The sequence below is a fragment of the Panthera uncia genome (assembly GCF_023721935.1).
Source record: "Panthera uncia isolate 11264 chromosome D3 unlocalized genomic scaffold, Puncia_PCG_1.0 HiC_scaffold_8, whole genome shotgun sequence".
Lineage (NCBI taxonomy): Eukaryota > Metazoa > Chordata > Mammalia > Carnivora > Felidae > Panthera > Panthera uncia.
In genome coordinates this window covers 55,512,215-55,536,034 of record NW_026057586.1, presented here as the reverse complement: position 1 = coordinate 55,536,034, position 23,820 = coordinate 55,512,215, and the positions used below count along the sequence as shown (strand labels likewise).

The following is a 23,820-nucleotide window of genomic DNA, read 5'->3' as shown; positions in this document are numbered from 1 at the left end:
GGGGGGGGGGGGGAAGGGGGGGATAGTTCTGTGGAATAGTTTGCAAATTGAAAATGAAGTGAGTTGTGTCAAGATCAGCTCAGCGGTGTGGACAGAAACAGTGCTGGGGTGAAAGGACTTGGCCCTCGTTGGATCCCCCTTGCCTAGCTTCCTTTGGCACTTTCGTTATAGTCTCGTGTTTTGTAAACAAATTGACACTTCTGCTGATATGTTACAAAATACCCAATGTATGCCTTAAAAAGATCTTTAAAACTATTTCTCTGAGCTGGTTCTTACAAGGCATTTTATAATTTATTGTGGATCTCTGGATTTCTGGAATCCTGCCTTGGCCCAGGCTCTCAGTAATTAAATGCTGCAGAACGGCATGTGCTAATAAAAAGTCCACGGTTCCTTGCATAAAGGAATACTGCTGTTCCTGCACACCAGAAAAACAAGACTTTGTTGCCCAAGCACCAGCAGGCATTTTTTCTCATCTACATACTTCATTTGGCTTTAAAATAATTATTTTCCACTCATTGTAAATAGTAAAGTTGGGACACCTGACGTGATTTTTTCTCATAACTAAAACAAGGCTTATGTATTATAAGAAAAGTAGAAAATATAGATAAGTAAAAATAAAATAATAAAAATTAAAAAATTAATAATACTCAGACCTTTCCTTGTCAGATAGCATAACTTATAGACTTATAAAAATATGACAAAATTCCCACTACAGTAATTCAGATAATATAGAAGTTTTTTAAAGAAATTTCTCACTCCCCACTTCTCAACTCTGATGGGTGTCCTGAGGCTCCTTGTGTAAAGAGTCATGTTCTCTTTTACACTTTTTCTGTGTTTATATACATATGGATATTCAGGTATTCAGATATGAATAAAAGATATTCACTCTTTTAAAAAATAGTACAGTAATTTTGTGTTAATGTTTCTTTTGAGGTTGGCTTGTATCACTCTGGGTAGCTTAGGGTATAATCATGTTGGGGAAACATGACTGCATTCTTGACATGAACACATAAGGGAAGTTTTAAAGGACCCTGACATTAAATATAATAAATAAATAAAGCTTTAGCTTTTATAAAATACACACGTATTTTTATCCCAAGTTTATAATGGTGGTCTGAATAAGGCACCTGTAAATAAGTCAGCATTTATGGCCAGAAGAAAAATAACCTGGTCTTAGACTTTTATTTTTATATGGAAAAGTTGTAAAGACTTAAGCAACTAAGTCTGCCTACAAAGGAAAACAAATTTGCCCTATCCTTTATGCACTGCCATGTAAAACCATTGTTTGTTGGCTCAGAGAAAGTTTGACAATAAAAGATACTAGGCTTAAAACATGCTTTGTTTATTTAACAATGTGTCATGGAAAATTTGCCATATTAAGTGGATTCAGTGCATTGTTTTTAATAATGATTGTATTCCGTAATGTGGACGTACCGTAGCTCATTCGCCTATTGACAGGTATTCAGGTTGTTTCCAGTATTTTCCTTCTGTAAATAGTGCTGCAGTAAACATTTTCATATGTAGATCATTTATTAATGCTTTAAAAGTTGAATTGCATTTTACTTATAAACTAAACATACTATATGGATCCTTTCTTAGGTTTATAGAGTCTTACAGAGTCCTTGATTTATTTTGCTTTACTATAACTAAATTCACATATACAAACATATACATACATGTATACACACACGTAAACATAAGAATACGTATGTAGAAAGCCTTTGCAGTCCTCATAATGTGTCCCCAGCCTGCACATCTCACCTCATCACACACCACAGCCCCTATGATTTCTTCCCCTGCCTGCTTTCCACATGCCAATGTCTTTGCGGTGTCTCTCTTGACGCTTCCCTTAGTAAAACTTGGTTTGAGCCCTCTGCAAACTCATCTCCTGAAAGCTTTTTCTGATCTCACTGACCTTTTAGGCAGGAAATCCCCTCCCACTTTGTGATCCCAAAGCAATTTCTTCCTCTCTTCATGTAGCCCTTTCCTCAGTCTGCTTTGTGTGGAAATTGGCACTGCTCACATCTGTATCCTCCGGTAGATTATGAGCCTCTTGGTGGCAGACCCCATTTCGGATGAATGCAACACCTGCATTTATGAAAAGCTCAAAGAAATATTTGTTGGACTTGGGCAATTTGTCTAAAAAATAAAAAGCAGTCAGAGCTCAATATTTGCCTTTCAAGCCCTACTCTAAGTTGTAACTACTGCAGTTATTAAGGCCATTTTGAGAAAAGTAGTAATGTAAATCCATCACATGTTATATGTATATTTTTGGCTTTAGGAGCCTTTCCTTTACTGCTAGAACAGGAGTCAGCAAACTTTTTGTCTAAAGGGCCAAGTAGTAAATATGTTAGGCTCTGGGAGTCTTAAGATCTCTGCTACAGTTTCTCAGCTTGACCACTGTTGTGTGAAAGCAGCAGTGGACAGTAAGTAGCAAATGAGCAGGGCTGTATTCTACTAAAATTTCATTCACAGGAACAATGGGCAGGATTTGACTCCTGGACTATCTTTTGCAACTCCTGTTCTGGAAGGCATCTAACTACATTTAGACGACTAACCTGACTTAAATCCAAATTCTGATTTTTCCACTTTAGCTCTTCTGTTTACTGTGTGACTTTGGGCCAACTACTAAGCCTGTCTGTGTTTTTCAACACATGTGATTAATATTACCTACCTTCATGTTAGGCATCTAGTTCAGGGCCTAGCATTTACTGAACCCAGAAACAGTAGCCACTAACTTGCCTTATTAAATGTAGCCGAAGCATAGAAAGAGGGTCAGAGAGTATGCGGTCCCTTTTTCCAAGTGGATGTAGCAGAATCCTAAGGACAATGCAAATGGAAAACCAGTGGGTAGCAGAGCCTTTCAGATAACAGGGGCAGGTCTCACCAACAGAAACAGGAATCCTCTTAGTCATGTGCCCTCCTCTGTAGAGTGCATAGGGCTACACGGACAGACAGGTAGCCTGGCATTTACTGCTCCAACGGCAATATCACTAACAAAAGATTTTGAAGATTGCTTGGAGTACCTGGAACTATGAAGGCTGTATAAAAGGTATAGGCTAGGCTTCAAGCAGAATTATCGGTGAAATAGTAATACCTGGGGATTTTAATCGTGATACCTTTTTAGCTAAAATACAAACAATTACTCTTTGGCATATTACTGGCCTAATCATCTGCAAACGTTTCTACTGTCTGTATGCAGTAGATTCTTTTAAGATGCAGCCCTTCAATCGCTTTTCCCTCTGCCGTCAAGGTGAAGTCCAGACACTTGAGAACAGTGTGCAGGGCTCTCCACAACTTGGCTTTAGCTTGTTCTTTTAGTTCTTTGTGCTCCTTGCACAGGGCAGGTGCTTTAGCCAAATAGGTTGATTAGTTTCTTCATGTCCTGCAAACACCCTCCCTCCCATTTTGCTTATGCTCGGTCTACGGCAGTTTCTGCTTTTCTCCCACCCTAATTTTCTAGAATTTTACAAGGCTATTGGTCATGCACATCTCCCTTCTGTCAGGACCCGACCCAGCTGCATTCTCCGCAGAACTCCCCACCAGCCTAGTGCCAGGCCATCTCTCCCTCCAGCTGCCAGGAGCATGATTGACACTCCCTTTCTTCTGCTTTGTCTGTGACATCTCCTTGATGCCTTCTGTAAATGCTCAGCAAACATTGGACAGTGATGTACAGAGTACAAATCCAACCTGGATATGGAGTCTACAGACTTGAGTTTGTGTTCTGGCTTCATCATTGACTCACTGTGTGCCCAAGATGGGCAAGTAGCTTAAGATCTCTGAGCCTTGGACCCTTTATTTATACCAGGAGTCCTATCCCCACCTTACAGAGTTTGCACGAATGACGTGAGGGTGAACAAAGTGAAGAGTGGAGGAGTCCTTAGAAGGCATCTATCTCCCTCAGGAAATGTTACTGAGCCTGAACCGATTACAGGGTTTCGCTTGGTGTTATCTCCCCAGTGATGTAATAATTTTGAAAGTGAGACTGTACTGAAATATATGGGTGGTAAATGGCAGTGCCTGGAATTTTTTTAAACTACTCAGTAAATTTATTTGATTTATGTTTAAATTGCTTTTCAAAATCCCCATCAAAATTATATAAGGCATACCAGCTTCTGTTTTTCAAAATTTTTAAGTTAGAATCCAGATCTTCATCAGTATCTATTGTAGAGGGATGCTTTAAGATGGCTTGAAAATCAGCTCAGTTTCATCAAATTTGTCAAGTTTGGGGGAATATACCCAAACAAACATTTGCCAAAATATATAAACAGAGCTAAAATTATTCTTTTTTCCATCTTACTCTTTGCAAAATGACTGCACCATGCTATTTAGTGCACATGTTGTGCCCCTGGCATTCCACATTGACCAGCTTTCTCCACCAGATGCTCGCTGCTTCAATTTAAACCCTCTTTCTATTGTTAATATTCTTTCTTCCAAGGATGTAAATAAATCCTGATGATCTGTATATATCCAGAATGTAATGAAAATTAAGCATATTGAATTAATGAAAATATTCCTCACATTTTTATGCATGTCTGTGCTGCCTAAAAGTTTGTAGACTATTTTGTAATATATCGTTTCACTCATTGTTCAGAACCAACACCTTAAGGCAAGCCCAGTCTCCATTTTGCACATTGGGAAGCTGAGACCGGTAGATTTAAAAATGAGCTCTGGCTCACAAACCTCCAGCCTGGACCCAGATTTTCTACACTGAGGGTACCAGACCTCCTCTTAAGGTCCAAAGATGGGATTTGAAAAGAAATTCTTTCTCAGTTTCTTGATTTTTTGATTTAAAAAAGGCCTTAGTGGTAAAAAGGATCATCTAAGTGATATGTGGCTAAAATTACCTAGAGTTATGTAGAAGTTGCTTAGGTTTCTGTGTAAGGTTTTGGGAACTGAATCGGTGTCCTCACGTAAAACAGAAATTGAAGAAATACTCAGGAGCTTATCAGTGAGGATAAAATGAGAGAGCTGCTATACAAGTAATAGGAAAATACATTTGCAAAGCAAGCTATTATAATGTTCATTAAAATCATAAATATATGCAGATAAATTAATCAACTATCTCAGGGTCTCTCTACTTAAAATTAATTTCCTAGGTAATTAGCAATGCCGGAAAAAGTTTCATTTTAGAAACTTCCATGTTCATTATAAACCATGAGCTTCAAGTTTTAATAAAGTTATATGATGGAAAAGTTACAAAATTAGTCCTTACTGCATACCAAAGCATTTTAAAAGTTAGTTAATTCACTGACATTCAACTGCGTAAATTACTTCATACAGTTGTTTTGGTACAATGTCTATAATCTTCTGATCAAAACAAGAGCTAAAACCATGAGTAGCAATTATTCTTTACCCACCTATTAGCACACCGTCCCCTACCATCCCTGCTAGCTCCTCCTCAGAGTCCGAAGAGATTATTCTCCAGAGAGTTTTGGAAACTTTTTACTGTAGCAGAATGAATGGGGGTTGGAGAGGGGAGAGCTTTCAAGTTACAGGCTTCAAAGTTGGTTTCTGACTGCAAGTATATTTTTAAAATCTTCTATGGAAGAAGAATTCTAACAAGGTTGTGTGCAGCAAGATACCTGCTAATTCACTATTGTTTACTCGGTGGTTTCTATTTAAATTTGTGCTGCTGTCGTGATTTATTCCTACCTCACAGGATAATGAATCTAGATTTTATTTCTGTTCTCTGCCCAGACTTGTACAGCAGGCAAAGTGTTTGAAAATCAAAGGAAAAGAAGATATTGACTTGGATAATCTCTTCAGAGGTAAAAACGAAAATACTAGCAAAAACACAGACTATGCCTTTTTGTGTGAAATATGTCTTATTTGTTTGCTGGGTTGGTTTTATCACTCCAGTAGAGAACAGTGGAACGAACTTGAAGAGGGGAGGAAGATTTGTGTTCTAGTCCCAACCCTTCGGACAACTAGGTTCCACTACTTCTCCAGCCTGACCTTGATTCCCTCATTTTTAAAGTGAAAGGGCTAGACTGTGATTTCTGTGGTCCTCACTCCTGATGGCACAAATCAGAACCTATCCAAGTAAAGGTCTCTGTGGTGGAGTCACTCGCCATCTGCAAGAGGGCATGGGGGAGGGAAATCAGGAGTATCTCACGGCATTTGTATATGTTGGGGGACTGGGAAATGTACCTCCTATTTAAGACAGGCAAGAAGGTTATTGGGGGAAAAGTTTAACCATTAAAAGCTGAAGGATTATTAGAGTGTAGGAAAAAGAACTGCCTGTCTTCATTTAATTCTCTTTCTTTCTGATTAAGGTTTGCTCTAGACAGAGTTTCACCTATAATTTTGAGGTTCTATTGTAGTAAGCTAAGGAATGAGTTTCCCCTTAGTTATGTTAATTTAGTGCAATAGTTTTTATCTCATCAGATGAAAACATTGGTAATTTGTAATCAGCGTCCTTATGTCTTCAGCCATAGTAGTTCTTCTGTATGTTTGTATCTCCCAGAACACCTTAGGAAATCTGTTCCTCTTCCAGAGGAAAAGAAAATTAGTGAGTTTTCTGCTGACTTGGCCAAAAGTGGAACAAATTAGCACAATTTGGTAGCACTGCACTCATCTCCACTACAGTTACCCATTAGACTTTTCTTAAAAGAAAATAAAAGCTGTACTTGGCAGCCATTGAGAACAAAAGAGTTATGACATCTGTGAGCAAAGCTAACCTATTCACTTCAGGCAGGGACCACACTCAGCTGTGGTTGGAATAATGACTCTTGATTTCATCTCAGCCGAAGAGGGAGGAAGAATCTTTTCCTCAGAAAATGAGGGCAGTTGAGTTACTTTGGTTTCTTTGTGCATCCACACATTTCTCCCTAACCAGAGAATTTCTGTGTAATATAATCAGGTCTGAGCATTTAGAAACTGCTCCATACAAATGTTCTAATCCACTTTACCATGCCTCCATTCTGTAAACAACATGTGTTTTGGAACCGTATAAAGAGCTCTAAAAAAGTGTCAGTGTTTTAATTCATATTTTGACACTTTTGAAAATATCTCCACAGAGTAATTATGTATATGTTCCTGTTAAAACAGATACACAGGCAATTTTGTAATTCACATAGTAAAAGTAGTAATGAGGATCATCCTTATAAAAATAGAAAATATCACTAGCAAAATGCATTTGCATAATGTGAAGGATGAAATCTCTTCTAACTTGTTCAGTATGTACTTATTCTTTTCTGCATCACTTTTAAAAGGTTTAGTCGACCTTAAAAATAAAACAGCCAGTTATTTTACCAGCAAAATGAGTTTATTTGGGAAAAGCAAAGAATTGCAATTAGGGACAAGCAATCTGTGGCAAAACCACAAGCAAATCTGGAGAAAAAAAGGAAAGGAACGTTACTTTATAAAGAAAAAGGAGGAAGTTGCTCTGAATGAAAGTCATTGGAGGGAGGAAAGGGAGAGTTCAGGGTGTGACCGTGACATTAAATGATCATTTAATATTTTCCTTTTAATTTTCTTCAGCCTATAAGTCTCAGCATAAATTCCAAGTTCTTTTGGGTTATTTTGTTGTTGTTCTGAGTATAGATCTGAATAAACCCCTTAATGTATCAGCAGTATTTCTTTTTAAAAGGAAAGTGAGTTAAAATTTGTTCTCCATTTCTCCTATGAGGGGAAATAGTATACTTTTGATATTTAAAGATTGTGTGTACATGTGTACATACAACTTGTGTTTTTCATATCTTGGGCAGGTTTTTAATTTTTACTTGGAAACATCTTTGTTTTCTAAATCATTTTATTCACAATAGATATTCTTGGCAGATAAAATAAAAAATCTCACCATAATTTTTGAGGATACTGCTTAGAGATACAACATTCTTTCCTTTACCATGATAATGTGTAAAAGTAAAATTGGATGATAGAGCATTTTAATTAGTTATATAAATTTGTTGAAGAAAACATGATGATCTAAAAGCATGTCTGATAGTAAAATTGACAGAAGTTAGAGTTTGTCTTACTACTCTACAGATGTACAGGTAAGCTTATTGGGTGTTACACCTAAGACGTGTCAAATGGTAGTTCTCTTTTCTGCCTTTTGTTAAGTAAAATAATGCATGAAAATACCGTTGGCGTATCTGCTGCACCACACCCCTTCTCTGGAATTGAGTTGGGCCTCTGTGTCTTTTAGGTTTTTACCTTTGCTAGTGAATGTTCCACAGAGAACCGCACAAAATGGGCTCCTTTGAACACAAATTGAGTGAAGCTACTCAAAGCACATTTCCGTTAAGTATAAAGGACCTGCTCACCTAAGTGATTTGCCCTTGTGCCAGTTGAGAGAGCCCCAGGACCAGAGCTGTTGAAACTCAGCTACTGGGTACCATAGACGCATGTCATTGTCAGGGCCACCACGCTGCACTACTCCAGGGGACATCTTTGTTGTTGTGGAATGTTCAGCTATAAAGGTTTTATTTTAACTATTTACTATTTTTGGTCTCAAATGTGTAAGTAATGCTTACTTAAAAAAAATCCAAAAATTTCGTAAAGCAAAAAATACAAGAGATAGGCATGAAGAAAGCTAATCGTTGTTAATAAATCCCTCACATATTTATTTTGGATACAATAATTCACCTTCTCACTTTGTTACCAATACAGAATCATCTTCGGTGAACAATGATTGACTATCCCCCCCCCCTCCCAGTTGCTAACATATCATGGCTACCTTTCTAAATCAGTGCACATACACCTGCTAAGTTCTTCTTTTTGTTTATTTTTTAAGTAATAATTTTAGACAAGTACAAGAAATTACACTCATTCAGTGACCATTTGGGTCAAGAAATAGAATCTGAATGGAAGCCCACCTCTTGATGTCCAATTACCACCTCCTGCCAGGGTCCTGACTCACTCTTCTGATTTCTGTCACTGTTGCTGCTTTGGCCCTGTTTTGATCACTGTATAGTTGAAATCACACAGTATGCATTCTTTTTTGTCTGTCTGACTCTTTTTGCTAACATTCTGTTTGTGAGATCCATTCAAATCATGTTTGCCTGTTTGCTTCTTCTCAATACTGGATATTATTCAGTTTTATGAAGATGCCACAATTCATCTGTCCATGTTAACGTTGGTTGCTTTCAGTTTGCCCTCTCGGCAATGGTGCTTCTCGGAACATTCTCGTATGTGATCTGGTGGATATGTGCATGCGTTTCTGTAGCGTACATAAAAAAGAGTGAAATTTCGGGTAACTGAATGGGTTTGCGTTTAGGAGCCAGTGTCGAATAGTTTTGCAAAGCGCTGTACCAGCGCATTCTCCCAGCACAGTTTAGAAATTGCAGGTTCTCCACGTCCTTGCCAGCAGTTAGTACTTCTGTGTCTCTAATTTTAGCCATTTATTTGGGTGTGCAGTAGTGTTTAATTATGCTTTTAACTTTTCACTTCCCTGAGGCCTGATGAACTTGAACACTTTCTCATGTTTATTGGCTATTTGAATATCCTCTTTTTGAAATATCTTTCCCATTTGTCTTCTAGATTGCCTTTTTCTTATTAATATATAGGAATTCTTTAGGTCTGCAAATAAGTCCATCCTTGGATAGATATATTGCAAATGTCTTCTCCAGTCTGTGATTTGCCATTTTGCTCTCCTAATGGCACCTTGTGATAAATAGAAGTTCCGAAATGTAACAGAGTCCATTAATCCTTCCCATTTTGGTTAGCACTTCTAGTGTCCTGTTCAAAGAATTTTGCCTATTACGTATTCATAAAGATATTCTGCTGTTTTTTTTAAATTCTAGAATCTTTATTGTTTTACCTTTCAGATTACAGATCTGTATTTATATCTAAAAATGTACCTGGAGCTGATTTTTTTATACATGGCATGACATGGGAGCCAGTATTCACTTTCTATATGAATATTCGATTGACCCAGCACCATTTAGTAAAAAGACCTTCCTTTCCCGTATGGCCCTTCATAAATCAGGTGACCATGTATGTATGGGTCTGTTTCTGAACTGTGTTCTGTTCCATTGGCTTGTCTATTCTCATGCCAATACCATACTAGTTTAATTATTATAACTTTTTAAATCTATATAATAGATCTTGATAGCTAAAAATGCCACTTCTACAATTTTATTCTTTTTCTTTGAGATTGCCTGGCTATTCTTGTTCTTCCACATATCTGAAGAGCTTGTCTTTGTACACACACACACACACACACACACACACACACACACAAGCCAAACAACATATTCTGATTTTGACTGGAGTTGCAGTGAATCTATAGGTCAATTTCCGGTGAATTGGCATTCTATAATTCATGAGTATGGTATATCCTTCCATTTAATTAGGCATTTTTTGATAGTTTTCAATAATGTTAGGCAGTTTCTCAGAGCCAGGACCTCCAGTATAATGTGGAGTAGATACATGATAGCAAGGCATCTTTGTTTCATTCCCAGCCTCAAGAGGAAAGCATTCAGAAGTATACTATAAAGTACAATGTTTGCTGTAGTTTTGTGCCCTTTAATAAGTTGAGAAAATTGCCTCCTTTTTTTACTTTGTGCTTTTATTTTTATGAATAGGTATTGAATTTTATCAAATGCTTTTTCTGTATCTATTTGGATAATCACATGATTTTTCTCTTTATTCTTCTTAATATGGTGAGTTATAATGATTCCTCAGGAAATTTCTTATTGAAGTTAATCATATACTTGGAAAAGTATTAAACTATATAAGTATTACTCAATGAATTTCAATCAATGAATATTTATGTACCAGCACTCAGATCAAAACATAGAACCAATATTTCTTTGCCAATACAGGTAGACCTCATTTGCAGAATAAGCAATGAATTTCAGTTATCATGGTTTAAGTGAATAACTCCAGTCCCCTAAAAACACAATTCAGATTTCAGTTACCACAGTGCGTTAACTGTGGGGCATTGCACATGGTGCTAGCCCTGTAGTCCACAGATCACTACCTAACAGATCTGCATAATGATCAGTGACTGATAATGTCTCTTCTTTCAAAGTCTTTCGATGTTTTTTCTGAGCACATCTGTTAGTTCACACACTGAGAGCAAAGCATGTAGTTAGTTGTGTTGCCTCCTTGCTCCCAGTGATAAACACATGGGATATGTTACAAAAGTAGATACTCCAGAGTACTGGCCAACACATAAGAAAGTACAGTAAAAAAACAAAGTGATAACACTGGAAGTGAAATTGTAATCGAATGTAAACAGATTTATAGAAAAAATAGCCAACCATGGAGATGCTGACACTGCTCCCATTTTGAGAGACACTAGCTGCGCTGCCAGAGGAAGTCAATGAAAACAAACTCTCTGACATAAATGAGAAGATGGCAGGGACAAACTAGGTGAATATGTCCCACAGGAAGTGACACTGGCACACATACACAAAAAATCCCTTGCAGATGTGAAAGACAAAACGTTGGAAGCTGATCCAAACTTGGAAATAGTATGACAGTTTACCAAAGCAGAGAAAAGATGCTTGCTCTGTATCATAGATATAAGACAAGAGGAAAGCCAACATTGTTCAACTCTTGATAAATTTTTACAAAGAAATAAAACATTTGAGCTCAATGTTTTTAATGTTTTAAATCACAATGTACTAAAAAATATTACCAGTACTATTTTTTAAATTTCCCTATACAATTATAATTGACAATAAAAGATTTTTAATACTTTGATCAAAACCTGTAAAGGTCATGGAGAAATCAGTCTTCCATTGATTATTAAGCTTGCCTTATATTTAGCTCACTTTCAGCTTTACACAGTCATTTTTATAGTTCGACTACCATGCCAAGTGAGAATTTCTTATATTTTATAAAGGACTTTTTCAAATATGTTCATAAAAGAAGTTGTAATGACCTCATTATGTTTGGTATTAAGAGTATGATGACCTCATAAAATGAATTTGCAAGTATGTTCTCTTTTTCCATTCCCACAAAGACTTTATATAAAAGTAGTGACATTTCTTTCTTAACGGACTGAGCCACCCAGGCCCCCCATGACATTTCTTTCTTAACTGGTTAGATAACTTCACCAGAAAAGCTGTCTGAGCCTGGACTTTTTTAATGACAATAATTTTAATTATAGATTCAATTTCCTTAGTAAGATTGAGTACTTTAGATTTTATAAATTTCTTACTTGGGACTATGTCAGTTTTTTTTTCTACTGTGCTTTGTTTTCTCTTTTATTAATGTCTGCTATTATACTTTAGCCTTCCTGCTTCCACGTTTCTTGTGGTTTATTATTATTGTTTCTCTGACTTCCTTAAATGATTGCCTAGATCATTTATTATTAATGTATGTGCTTAGAGCTGTTAGTATTAATCTAAGTATCACTTTCCCACATTAAACAATGTTTGATTTGTTAAATTTCATAGTCATTTAATTCAAACTATTTTCTCATTTACACTTTGGATTATTTTGCCTATGAGTTGATGTATAATGCTTCATTTTCAGATAGATGGAGATTTTATTATCTTTTATTGATTGATTTCTAGCTTTTTTCTACTGTGGTCAGAGAACATATTCTGAACAATGACTTTGTTAATCATGTTATTAAATCTTTATAAAAAAGAAAAGTTAACTGCTTGTTAACAAGAGTTTACTGCTTGTTCTGTTGGTTCCTGAGAGAAATATGTTAAATCCCTCTTCTATGATTATGGAATTAATGGTTTCTCCTTTTACTATATATATATGTATAATATATATATTTTCATATATTATACATATATATATGTAGACTATACTATTAGGTTCATGTAAACTTAGAATTATTATATATTCTTAATAAATTTCCCCTTTCATCATTTGAAATATATCTGTATTTCTCCTAGTACTTCATTCCCTAAAGTCTACTCTGTCTGGTATTAATGTTAGCACATCAGTTTTTTCTGGTGTTTGGATGGTTAGTGTTAGTCTTTCCATCCTTTTATATCTTCATCTCAGTGTTTATATTTCATATGTCTCTTGTAAGTGGCATGTGATATTTACTTTGATATCCATATGATTGTAGTAGTCTTTTAATTGGAATATTTAGTATATTTGTATGTAATGTTATTACCATAGCTATCATTTCAATAATTATTTTCTATTTTTCTTAATAGTTTTTTATTTTTATATTTCTTGCTATATTTTTTATTAACCAAGAATTTATTATAGCATTTTCTCTATATTGGCTTTTTGGTTGTGCATTTTTAATGTTCTTTTAGTAGATATCATAGCAAGTATAATATCAGCCTTTTTACAAGATCATTTCCCCTCTATCTGAAAGACTCCTTATTCTATTTCTTTTAGAGTCTCCTAGCTATGTGTTTTCTTTGTCCATAAATGCCTTTTTTTTTGCCTTAATTTTTGAAGAATAGTTTTACTGGTTATAGAATTCTGGATTGGCAGTTAATTTTTTTTTCAGGTTTTAAAGGTGATGACCTATTGTCTTCTGACCTCCATGGTTTTCCTCAAGAAGTCCTTTGAGGTTTTATTGTGTCTCCTTTCAAGAGAGTATGTGTTTGGAGTGTATCTTATCTTTGACTGCTTGGAGGGTTTTTTGTTGTTGTTGTCTTTGACTTTCAGAAGTTTTATTATGAAATGCCCAGATGTAATTCTCTCTGTCTTTGGGGGATTCATAGTGCTTCTTTAGTCTGTGAGTATATGGCTTTCATTACTTTGAGTTTTTTCTTGAGCATTATCTCTTCAAATATCGCTTATGCTCCATTCTCTCCTTTCTCTTCTTTTGAGACTCCATCTACAAATATATTATACCATTACTTGTCTATATGTCTTATAATCTGTTTTCTATATCTTCCTTCCTTTTTGAACTATATGCTTCAGTTTGAACTTTTTCTACTAGCCTTTCTTCAAGATCACTAATGCTCTCTTTCTTCAGTAGTCTCCAAACAGCTCTCCATCCAATGAATTTTTAGTTAACTCTTTGCATTTTTCAGTTCTGGAATTTTTACATTATAATTTTTACATGGATTATAATTCTTGAATAAAATTCTGTTTTGCCATCTAATTTCTTAAACACCTTAGTCACAATTATTAATTCTGTGCCTTCTCATACCAATCTGAATCATCTGTGGGCCTGCCTTTCTTACTGTCCTTCCTAGGAGAGTTGATCTACTACAGCTATTCCATCATAACTGGGAGTGGGATTCCTGCCATATTCTTAATTAATAGCCACAAAATCTCACTGGGTGATTCTACCATCATTTAGTTAATTAAATGCTCATTCATGCACATTTTTATTCTTTTCAGCTTTTACATTTAAAACAAAGACACAGTAAATACTCATACAGTTATATGTGGGCATTTTCAGGAATGTTTTTATAGGATTAATATCTGAAAGTGAAATTGATCAAAAGTGTGCAATTATAAATTATAAGTGTTCCTATCAGCTAACCTTTAAAGTGTCTGTAGCCATATACTCTCCTAATAACATATAAGAGTAATTACTTCATTCTGCCCTTGCAAGTAATGACTGTTGCTTGTTCCTGTCCTTTGTGCATTTTATTCTTGCTTATGCCATTATTGCAGATTTGAAGCTAGCCTAATGTATTATGGATACCAATTATTCATTGTCTGTTATAGACCTTACTAATAATTTTTGTATATACTCCCATCTTGTGCTCCCACCTTGTGTACTTTTTCGTTTTCTAACTAAAAGTGAATTTTCATGCAGTCTGATTTATCATTTTTTTTCTATCATGGTTTCAAGTCTTCATCTCATTCTTATTCCAAATTAAGGTCATACAACTATGTATGAAAAGAAAAAGCTGTGGCCTTGTCTTTTTAACATGCAAATCTGTATGCTATATGGAATTTATTTTTATGTAAGGATTAATGTAATATACCAGGTTGTTGTTTTGCTGAATTATTTCAATACCATTTAAAAAATAACCCATCTTATTTTCATACTAATGTGAATACAGTCTTCATATAGGAAGTTCTGTCATATATTTGAAACTTAAAAGCTCTGACAGGGCCCTGGGTGGCTCAGTCCATTAAGCTTCTGACTCTTGATTTCACCTCAGGTCATGATCTCATGGTTTGTGAGATTGAACCCCGTGTTGGGACTTGGGATTCTCTCTTCCTCTCTCTCTGCCCCTCCCCCACTTATTCACACACAGTGTCTCTCAAAGTAAATAAATAAACTTAAAAAAATACATAAAAATAAAAGCTCTACCATCACTGATACTATGTGTGTGTCCAAGACTCCCTTCATACCTAGAGCTGAAGATGCCACCACATTCCAGAGAAATCTGAACCTACTGGAAGAAAGCCAGTGCTGAAATATCATTAGAAGTCAAAGTCTGGAGAGAATGAGGAAGACAAGAGCAAGGAGACAAAGATCATCACCCCAACAGGAAGAAGGAAAACCACAGCTAAAGAACCAGGAATGAAAACAGAGATTTAAGCAGTGTACCAGAAAGCCACAACCTGTGGACCTTCCCCATGGGTTTAAAAGATTCAGATCTTAGACATCTTTTTAGTTCACCTAGCTCTCTATGGAAGGTGACTCAGAGTTAACAAAACTCACTAGTTTTATACACCCATTAAAAGCCTCTGCAAAGCCTCTGTGGGTCAGTTTCCCAGGAATTTTTAATTCATGGAATTACAATGCAAGTCTGTCTGAAGGGCTCGGTTTTGTAGTACATCACAAAAGTAGTTGTTCCTGTATGTACCTACAGATCTTTAACCACCACTGAATGAGTAAGTTGTTTCTACTTACACAGGTGCATGCTACATAGAGTATCGGTGAGAGAAGGAGCTTGATAGCAAATTGATATATATGTAGGCTCTGGATTTTTGGTTGGGGAGGTTGGTTCTTTGAAGCGCATGTTCAAAATTAGTGTTCTGTCTGTCCAAGCTTCTGTCTTAGTCTGTGTGGCATGATCCTCCAGACCAGCAATAACCCAAGTTGCAGCTCCACAGACAGTGGTTGCTCAGAGTTTGGAAGTGCCCTGTGATCCCCAACAATGATTTGCATGTTTACTGCATAATTTCTTCATTAGGTTAGAGACTATCATTAACATGCTCTTTAAATTTGGTGAAAATATATTTTGTCATTTTCAGCCTAGGTAAAGGATACATAGAAAATCAACTGGGTGGCTCAGTTAGTTAAGCATCCAACTCTTGATCTTGGCTTAGGTCTTGATCTCACGGTCTTGATCTCAGGGTCACGAGTTCGAGCCCTGCATTTACGTCCATGCTGGGAGTGAAACCTACTTAAAAAAAAGAGACAGAAACATAGACAATTATCAGTGGTTACACTTTGTGTATTCTGTGAGCTGAATTTTACCCTAAATTTTAAGGGCCTTCTTGGGGTTCATGCCCTGTGGGTTTGCTCACACAGGGATCTGAAGAAAGAAGAGAGTACCACAACCTTCTTGATGACATTGTTTGCCCATGGGAATCATCACAGGCAAAAAGCAACTTGATGGCTTCAGTTCTGATGTGGAAGTCATCACTCTAGTCCTCACAACAAGAAAGAAGCTGAACAAACTGAAAATCAACAGCTCTTTCAGATCTGTCAGAGAGTGGAGGTCCTGCCCTCAAGGGGAACTGTTTTGCCACTGGTTTATATGTCCTGTGGGAAAAGCAATTAGACAGCTCCATTCCCCTCTAGCTATGTGTCATACATACTGGAAGGGAAATCAAAAAGGCTAAGAAACTCTTCTTAAGGCCACAGGGACTCAAACCCACTAACAAAACAAAACAAAAAATCAAAAACAAAAAACAGGTTTAACATAAGACTCTAGAACATTTTCCCCACCAATACATTGACCACCACATCAATAGGGCTCCAGTATAATAACAGTAGATTTATAACCGACAACTCTGAGACACAGACTCTGCTGAAGGAGTTTCTAGGGAAATCCAAAGACGAAGAGAAAGAAAGAGGACAACTAGAGGAAGTTGAAGCCTCTAACATCTACAGGGAAGCATGAATAGCCTAACTGCTAGCTGTTTTAACATAAAATCTCACACCAAAGACCTTTCACCTAAGTTCCTATTACCTGATACGTCATGTCTGGCTTTCAGCAAAAACTGCAAAGCATGCTGAGAAGCAAAACAAACAAGCAAACCCACTACAGACTGAAGAGATAAAGCAAGCATCAGAACCAGTCTCTGATATGGCAGGCATTTTGGAATTGTCAGACTGGGGACTTAACCATGATACAGCTATGTAATTATGTAACTGTGATGAGAACTCTAATGGAAAAAAAAGAGGACGTGCGAGAATAGATGGGTATTATAAGCAGAGAGATGGAAACTCTAAAAAGGAACCAACAGGAAATGCCAGAAATCAAAAATACTATAAGAAAAATGAAGAATGCCTTTGACAGGCTCATCTTTAGCTCGGATATGCCCAATGAAAGGGTCAGTGAACTTGAAGCTGTCAGTAGAACTTGCCAAACTGAAAAACAAAGTGAAAAAGAAATGAAAAAAAGATACTACAGAATATCCAAAACTGTGGAACAATTACAAAGAGTGAAAAATACATGTAATGGGAAGATCTGAAGAAAGATAAAAAGGAGCAGAAGAAATATTTGAAATAAGAATGGCTGAGAATTTTCCAAAATCAATGACAGACACCAAAACCCCAGATCCAGGAAGCACACACACACACACACACACACACACACACACACACACAAAACCCACTAAGGATGAATATGAAAAATTCTACACCTAGCTATATCATATTTTAGTTACAAAAAAACAAAGACAGAGAAAATCTTGAAAGAAGACAGATTAAGAAAAAAAACCTGTAGAGGAGCAATGAGAAAAGTTACATTGGACTTTCTTTAGATTGGACTAGCCATCTAAGCAAAAAGAGAGCGGACTGAAATATTTAAAAACATTTAAACTTTTTTTAAAGAAAATAAAACCCACAATGAACAATTTTGTGCACAGTGAAGTTATCCTTCAAAAGTGAAGGAGGACTAAATACTTTCTCAGATGAGCAAACTGAGGGGATTTGTCACAGTAGACCTGCCTTGAAAGAAATGTTAAAAGAAGTTCTTCAGAGAAAAAGAAAATGATAAGGGTCAGAAAGTCAGACCTACATTAAGAAAGAGCATTAAAGAAGGAACAAATGGAGGTAAGATTAAAATCTATTTTTCATATTCTCAGTTGATCTGATAAATCAGTTTGTTCAAGTGCTTTTCAAAATAATCATAACAGCAATGTATTGGATGACTCCAACTTATGGATAAGTGAAATGAATAAAATTTTAAAGAAAGTTTAATATGCCAAGGAAGGAGAGAAAACCAAATGATATAAAATGCTCGATTAAAATCAGAGAAGGGAGGAAGAGAGGGAGAAGACTTTAAAAGAGAAAAAACGTCACAAGGGCAACAAATTTGGAATGGATCATAGATCTAAATATAAGACACAAAACTATACAACTTCTAGAAGATTATGTAAGACAAAATAGATGACATCATGTTTGACAGTGGGTTCTTAAATACGACACCAAAGGCACAATCCATAAAAGAGAAACTTGATAAGCTGGACTCCATTAAAACTAAAAACTTCTGTGAAAGACACTATCAAGCAAATGAAAAGACAAGCCACAGACTGGGGAAAAAATATTTGGAAAACGTATATCTCATAAAAGACTTGTGTCCAAAATATACAAACAACTGTTGAAAACTAGCCATAAGAAGACAACCCACTTTTTAAGAGGACAAAGATATCAACAGACACATCAGCAGGCCTAGATGGCAAATAAACACATGAAAAGATGCTCAACATCCTATGTCATCAGGGAACTGCAAATTACAACCATACAATACCCCCCCACGCCTATTAGAACGGCTGAAATTCCCCCAAACCGGTGAGGACGTGGTGCAACAGGAACTGTCATTCTTCGCTGGCGAGAACCCAAAACAGTATGGCTGCTTTGGAAGAGTCTGGCACCTGCTTTCTAAAACGAAACACAGAATTCCCATGTAATCCAGCATTCTTATTCCTAGGTATTTACTCAAATAAGTTTGAAACTCACGTCCAAATAAGTGGTTCAGTTGTTTAAGTGTTTGACTCTTGATTTTGTCTCAGGTCATGATTCCACGGTTTGTGAGATTGAGCCCCTCGTTGGGTTCTGTACTGATTCCGCTTGGGATTCTCTCCTCCCCCACCCCTCCCCTGCTCACATGCATGCTCTCTCTCTCTCTCTCTCTCTCAACATAAATAAATAAACTTAAAAAAAACTTACACACAAATGTTTATAGAAGATTTAGTCCTAATCACTAAAATCTAAAAGCAACAAGATGTCCTTCAGTAAGTGAAAGGATAAACAAACTGTGGTACATCCATACAGTGGAATATTATTCAGCATTAAAAAGAAATGAGTTCCAAAAATGCATATTGCTAAGTGAAAGAAGCCAATCTGAAAAAACTACATACTCTATGATTTCGGCTATACAATAGTCTATAAAAGGCAAAGCTATAGAAACAGCAAAAAAAGTCGGCAGTTTTGGGGAGTTTGGGGTGGGAAAACGCAAAAAGAGATGAATAGGGAGAACTTGGAATTTTCAGGGAGGTGAAACTATTCTGTATGAAACTATCCACCATGATAGATGCATGGCATTACGTATTTGTCAGAACCCATAAAACTGTATAACACAGACTGGATCCTAATGTAAACTATAGACTTCAGTTCCTAATAATAATGTTTCAATATTGGTTTATCACTGGCAGGATAAGTACCACACTAATGCACGATATTACAAATAGGAAACTGGGGAGTTGGGGAAGAGAGGGGGACTTCAGGAACCCTCCTTACTATCTGCTCAACTTTTCTATAAACCCAAAACTGCTCTAAAAAACAAAGCACTAATTTTTTTAATGTGATTGTAAGTACTTAGTATATTTGTAACGACCCAGCAGTACTTTGTGTGATGTGGGCAGACAGAGGGATAGAGCAAGGTGGATTTACTGGGAGAGGTAGGGATTTTTTGCAGTTGGCTGAAAGGTGATTCTAAGGACAGGAGCTTGGTACCCACAATTAAGTGAAAGGAAGACATTCTGAGAATTAAGTGAAAGGAAACTGAAGGTATAATAAATATATGTAATGAGTATTCTCAATTTCAGTCTAGAAAAATGTTTACAGCCATCACAAACATCTATAGTGCTGTACATTATGCACCGGTTCTTATGGAGTGTGGATACTGCATCTGTTCTTTTTTTTTTTTTTTTTTTTTTTAAGTTTATTTGGCGAACAGGGGAAGGGTACAGAGAGAGAATCCCAAGCAGGCTCCACGCTATCAGTGCAGAGCCCCACACAGGGCGTGAACTCACAAACCGTGAGATCATGACCCGAGTGGAGGTCAAGAGTCTGACGCTCAACTGACTGAACCACCCAGGTGCCCTGATACTGCATCTGTTCTTGATAATACTCTCATGCAGGCAGTCTGCTACTTTTGATGTCAGTTAAAATATTAATAATAAGAGCTTTCAAGGTAGAATAGAATGTAATAAAAGTTTCTCATTTAAAAGGAGAGCTATTAGCCTTAACTTTGCTTAAAAAAAAAGTAGCAGAGCACTGTGTCCCAATTCAGAGACCAGCTGAGACTAGAGGTGTTGAGCTAGAGATTTTGGAGGTGCTGAGATTTGAATGATCAAGTTTGTTTCTCTGCCAGATGCTCTGAAACACCTACACCCTTGGGCCTGCTGGTAGCATCAGCATAGCCGCCAATGAGGCTCAAAGCAGGAAGAAAATCCTTGGAAGTAAGTGGAAGGGTCTGGATGCCTTTTAGCCTTCTTTGTAAGATAGCCTGAGCTTTTTGTTTGTTTGTTTTTTTCTTTAGCTTGTCTTTTTAATATGTTCTATATTATCTTTCTAAAAACTCCCTTCACCCTTCTTTTCTAGAACACTCTTCCTGTCAAATTCCCGAAACACATGAAAATGAGAAAGCCAGTTTTTTTTTTTTTCTTGATGGACTCTAGATATAGATTATAGCTTATGGGTTTTGCACACATAAGCATTATTGACAAAATATTTTGAAAATCCAAATGTGGAGAAAAGTTATAGTGCAAGAATTAAAAAAAAAAGTCTGAGTAAAAATAAATCTGCTTTAATAAGTAGATACTTATTTTTAGTCATAAGGCTTGAGGGACTGACAACTCTAAAAACTCAATTCCGCAGCACCAAGTCTGGTGCAATGTGGGCAGCCCTCCCATACGCTTCCTCAGAGTATTCCAAAAATAACCGTCTCGAACTGGAATCTTCTCTGACACATCCTCTTCCCCATGCTGACACCACACCGTCCCCGGTGATCGGAGAGCACAGCTTTACCTACCCAAGTCTCTCCTGCCTGCTCTGCTGGGCCCTGGAACCTTGTTAGGAGAGAGTGAGCAGATCCCGGTGGTCAAGCTGAGGGGCCTCCCCTTGCTTACTGTCCAGAGTTGTGGAAGAGTGGACAACCCAGAGACAAACAGAGAAACAGGCCTTGTGCTCTGGAATAGAATCACAGCTTGCATCCCAACGCTGCATGGTATTCTTTCACCAGGGCCAAAATGGGATTCCTAGGTTCTTAGATTCTAGGCTTGTCATCCCAGACAAGGTGATGGGGAATTCTAATAACTTCAGCTTCTTCCCCGTGTCAGATTTGAGGGATATGGACATTCACGTCTCATATTCTGTGAACGTGTAAGAACCGTGTGGGTGTTTCTGGGTGCAGTGGATGGCCCCAAAACAAAACCATTTGTCTCCTCTATTCGCCAGTTGTCCCAGGGCATTTATAGGCCTGTCTCCCTTGTCTGTAATTTCAGTGCCAAAGGGAAATATTCCCAGGTGCAGCAAAGAAGCTTTACCTTTCAAGTATATTGGGGGTCAAAGAAAGAAAGCCCCAAAATCTCTCCAACCAGTTGATGTTGTGAGACACTTTTTTGCCTTGATGACAGGTACTAAGGGTTTGAAACAAAACCAAACAAAACTGCCCTGATATACAGTCTTCCTTGGAGAGAACATGCTTGTTTTATAAGAAAAAGTTTTCTAACCTTGGGATTTATACTCCATAAGGATACAGTCAATAAGAGCTCAGGGCTTGTTCTAAAGGATACAGCAGAAAGGTTAGAGAGGACAGAATGTTCACGAAGCTGGAACGATTGAGGGAATGAGGCAGGGGAATTCCTTTTCTTAAAAGCTCTTTACTCAAATGTTGTCCTGGGTTTCTCTACCTAAGCTTCTTCTACTGCTGTTGTGACATCCCATGATTGCTGAGAGAGAAGACATAAACAGTGAGGCCAAGCATCCTGTGTCTAAACAGAGAATCAGGATTCAATATCTTGAATAAATGTAAATGATCCTTGGCTGTATCTTTGGACAGTCGTCATGCTAGATTTCTGAACTGAAATTCTTTGGACCTAGAAATCATTACTGAGCAGTAGAAAAGGAGAGTGTTGTTGCTGACCCCAGTATACTCGGGTTGTTTTCTCAAAAGTCATGCTGATCTATTATATAAGTTGAGAAATACAAGGAGTTTTCACCTCTTTATAAATTAAAGGAATAGCTGTTAAAATGAATAAGTTTACATAAATGAGGGGCATATATATTACTTCAGTACCATATGAAAATATACCTGAATATGCTTAGTATATCAATTAGGTATTTGGTTGAGTCACACTGAGTACATTGCCTCTCTCCTTGTTGCCATAGTTACCGTTGCCCTGTGGGGGTACATCCTGTATCATTTATGTCGTAGACTTTATTTATTAGCAAAGACAACAGTTTCTTCTTTTATTTACATGGTTTTCCCTCATTCACTGTTTTCTAATGCTTTCCTTTATTGATTTGTTTTCTTTGCCTTGAATAATTTCAGATGATGCCATTTTCCTTCAGATTTTGACTGCTAAGACATCAGTGATTTTCATGTGCAGAAGGTCAGATTATAAAATAACCACAAAAAGTAAATAATAAAATAGAAAGCATTTAAGGAAACTGCAATCTAAACTAAAAAAAATACGGAAGGCAGGATTCCTGAGTTATTCTAGATGTAGCTACCATGATGAACTCTTATTTTCTTTAATTTCCCTTTAGAAAGATAAGGCTTTCAAAAAAAAATTTCCCCAGTGGTCATAGATTTTCATTCAAATACTTTGCCTAGTTTTTGTTCTATAATTTTGAAAGGATTAAAACATTTTAAAATGCTTTAATTTTAAAAAAACATTTAAAAAAATTTTTTTTAATTTAAAAAACTTAAAAAAAAAACATTTCTGGCAGTGGCATCATATAATAGCTGTCTCCTTAATATGTTCCCTGTGATGGTGGTCATCTGGCACTCGCTGCCCATATTATAGCGGATGCGTGTTTATTGGCCCTTTTGTGCTCTAAAGGATTGCGGTTACCATTTTACTTACTGTTCACACGGTTGAGAGTCCGTATGCGTGACCTGTCCAAGGTCACACAGGTGGTAAACGACAGAGTTAGGTTCGGTTTTCCTCGGGAGTCCAAGGCTCTTCCCTGTAGCGCACCGCTCCTGGAGCTGCCGGGCTGTGCGCCTCCGTGGAGGGTGTCATTAGACGGAACGCTGGAGAATTGACTTTAAGCTGAGCCACAAACTCACCGCATGATGTGGCTAAAACATTCAGACTGGGAGCCCTGGCTTCCTCATTTGTCAGATGGAAAGCATTTCTCTACCTCTCCAAGTGGTAGCTGACCAGATCGAAGGAGAATTAATATGACAGGGCATTAAAAACAAAGCACTGTATATGTAAGAGTATGACCAATAGTCAAACATCTCTCTATATGTTCATCAGAGGTGGATAAATAACACCTTCACCTGAACCTCCTGACGGGCACTTCATGCCCAGCTGGGCCCCCAGGAAAATCTTGTGATT

The 23,820-nt window shown here is 37.0% G+C and overlaps 1 protein-coding gene across 4 annotated transcripts in view; it reads left to right on the top strand.

Annotated features, from left to right (window-relative positions):
• The window catches only part of L3MBTL4 (L3MBTL histone methyl-lysine binding protein 4), a 448,796-nt gene that overhangs the window by 336,439 nt on the left and 88,537 nt on the right, over positions 1-23,820 (top strand). For all 4 annotated transcript variants that reach the window (XM_049620399.1, XM_049620400.1, XM_049620401.1 and 1 more), the window contains exon 16: positions 5,701-5,771. In XM_049620399.1, coding sequence (XP_049476356.1) covers positions 5,701-5,771 — 71 coding nt within the window. The remainder of the gene's footprint in view (positions 1-5,700; positions 5,772-23,820) is intronic.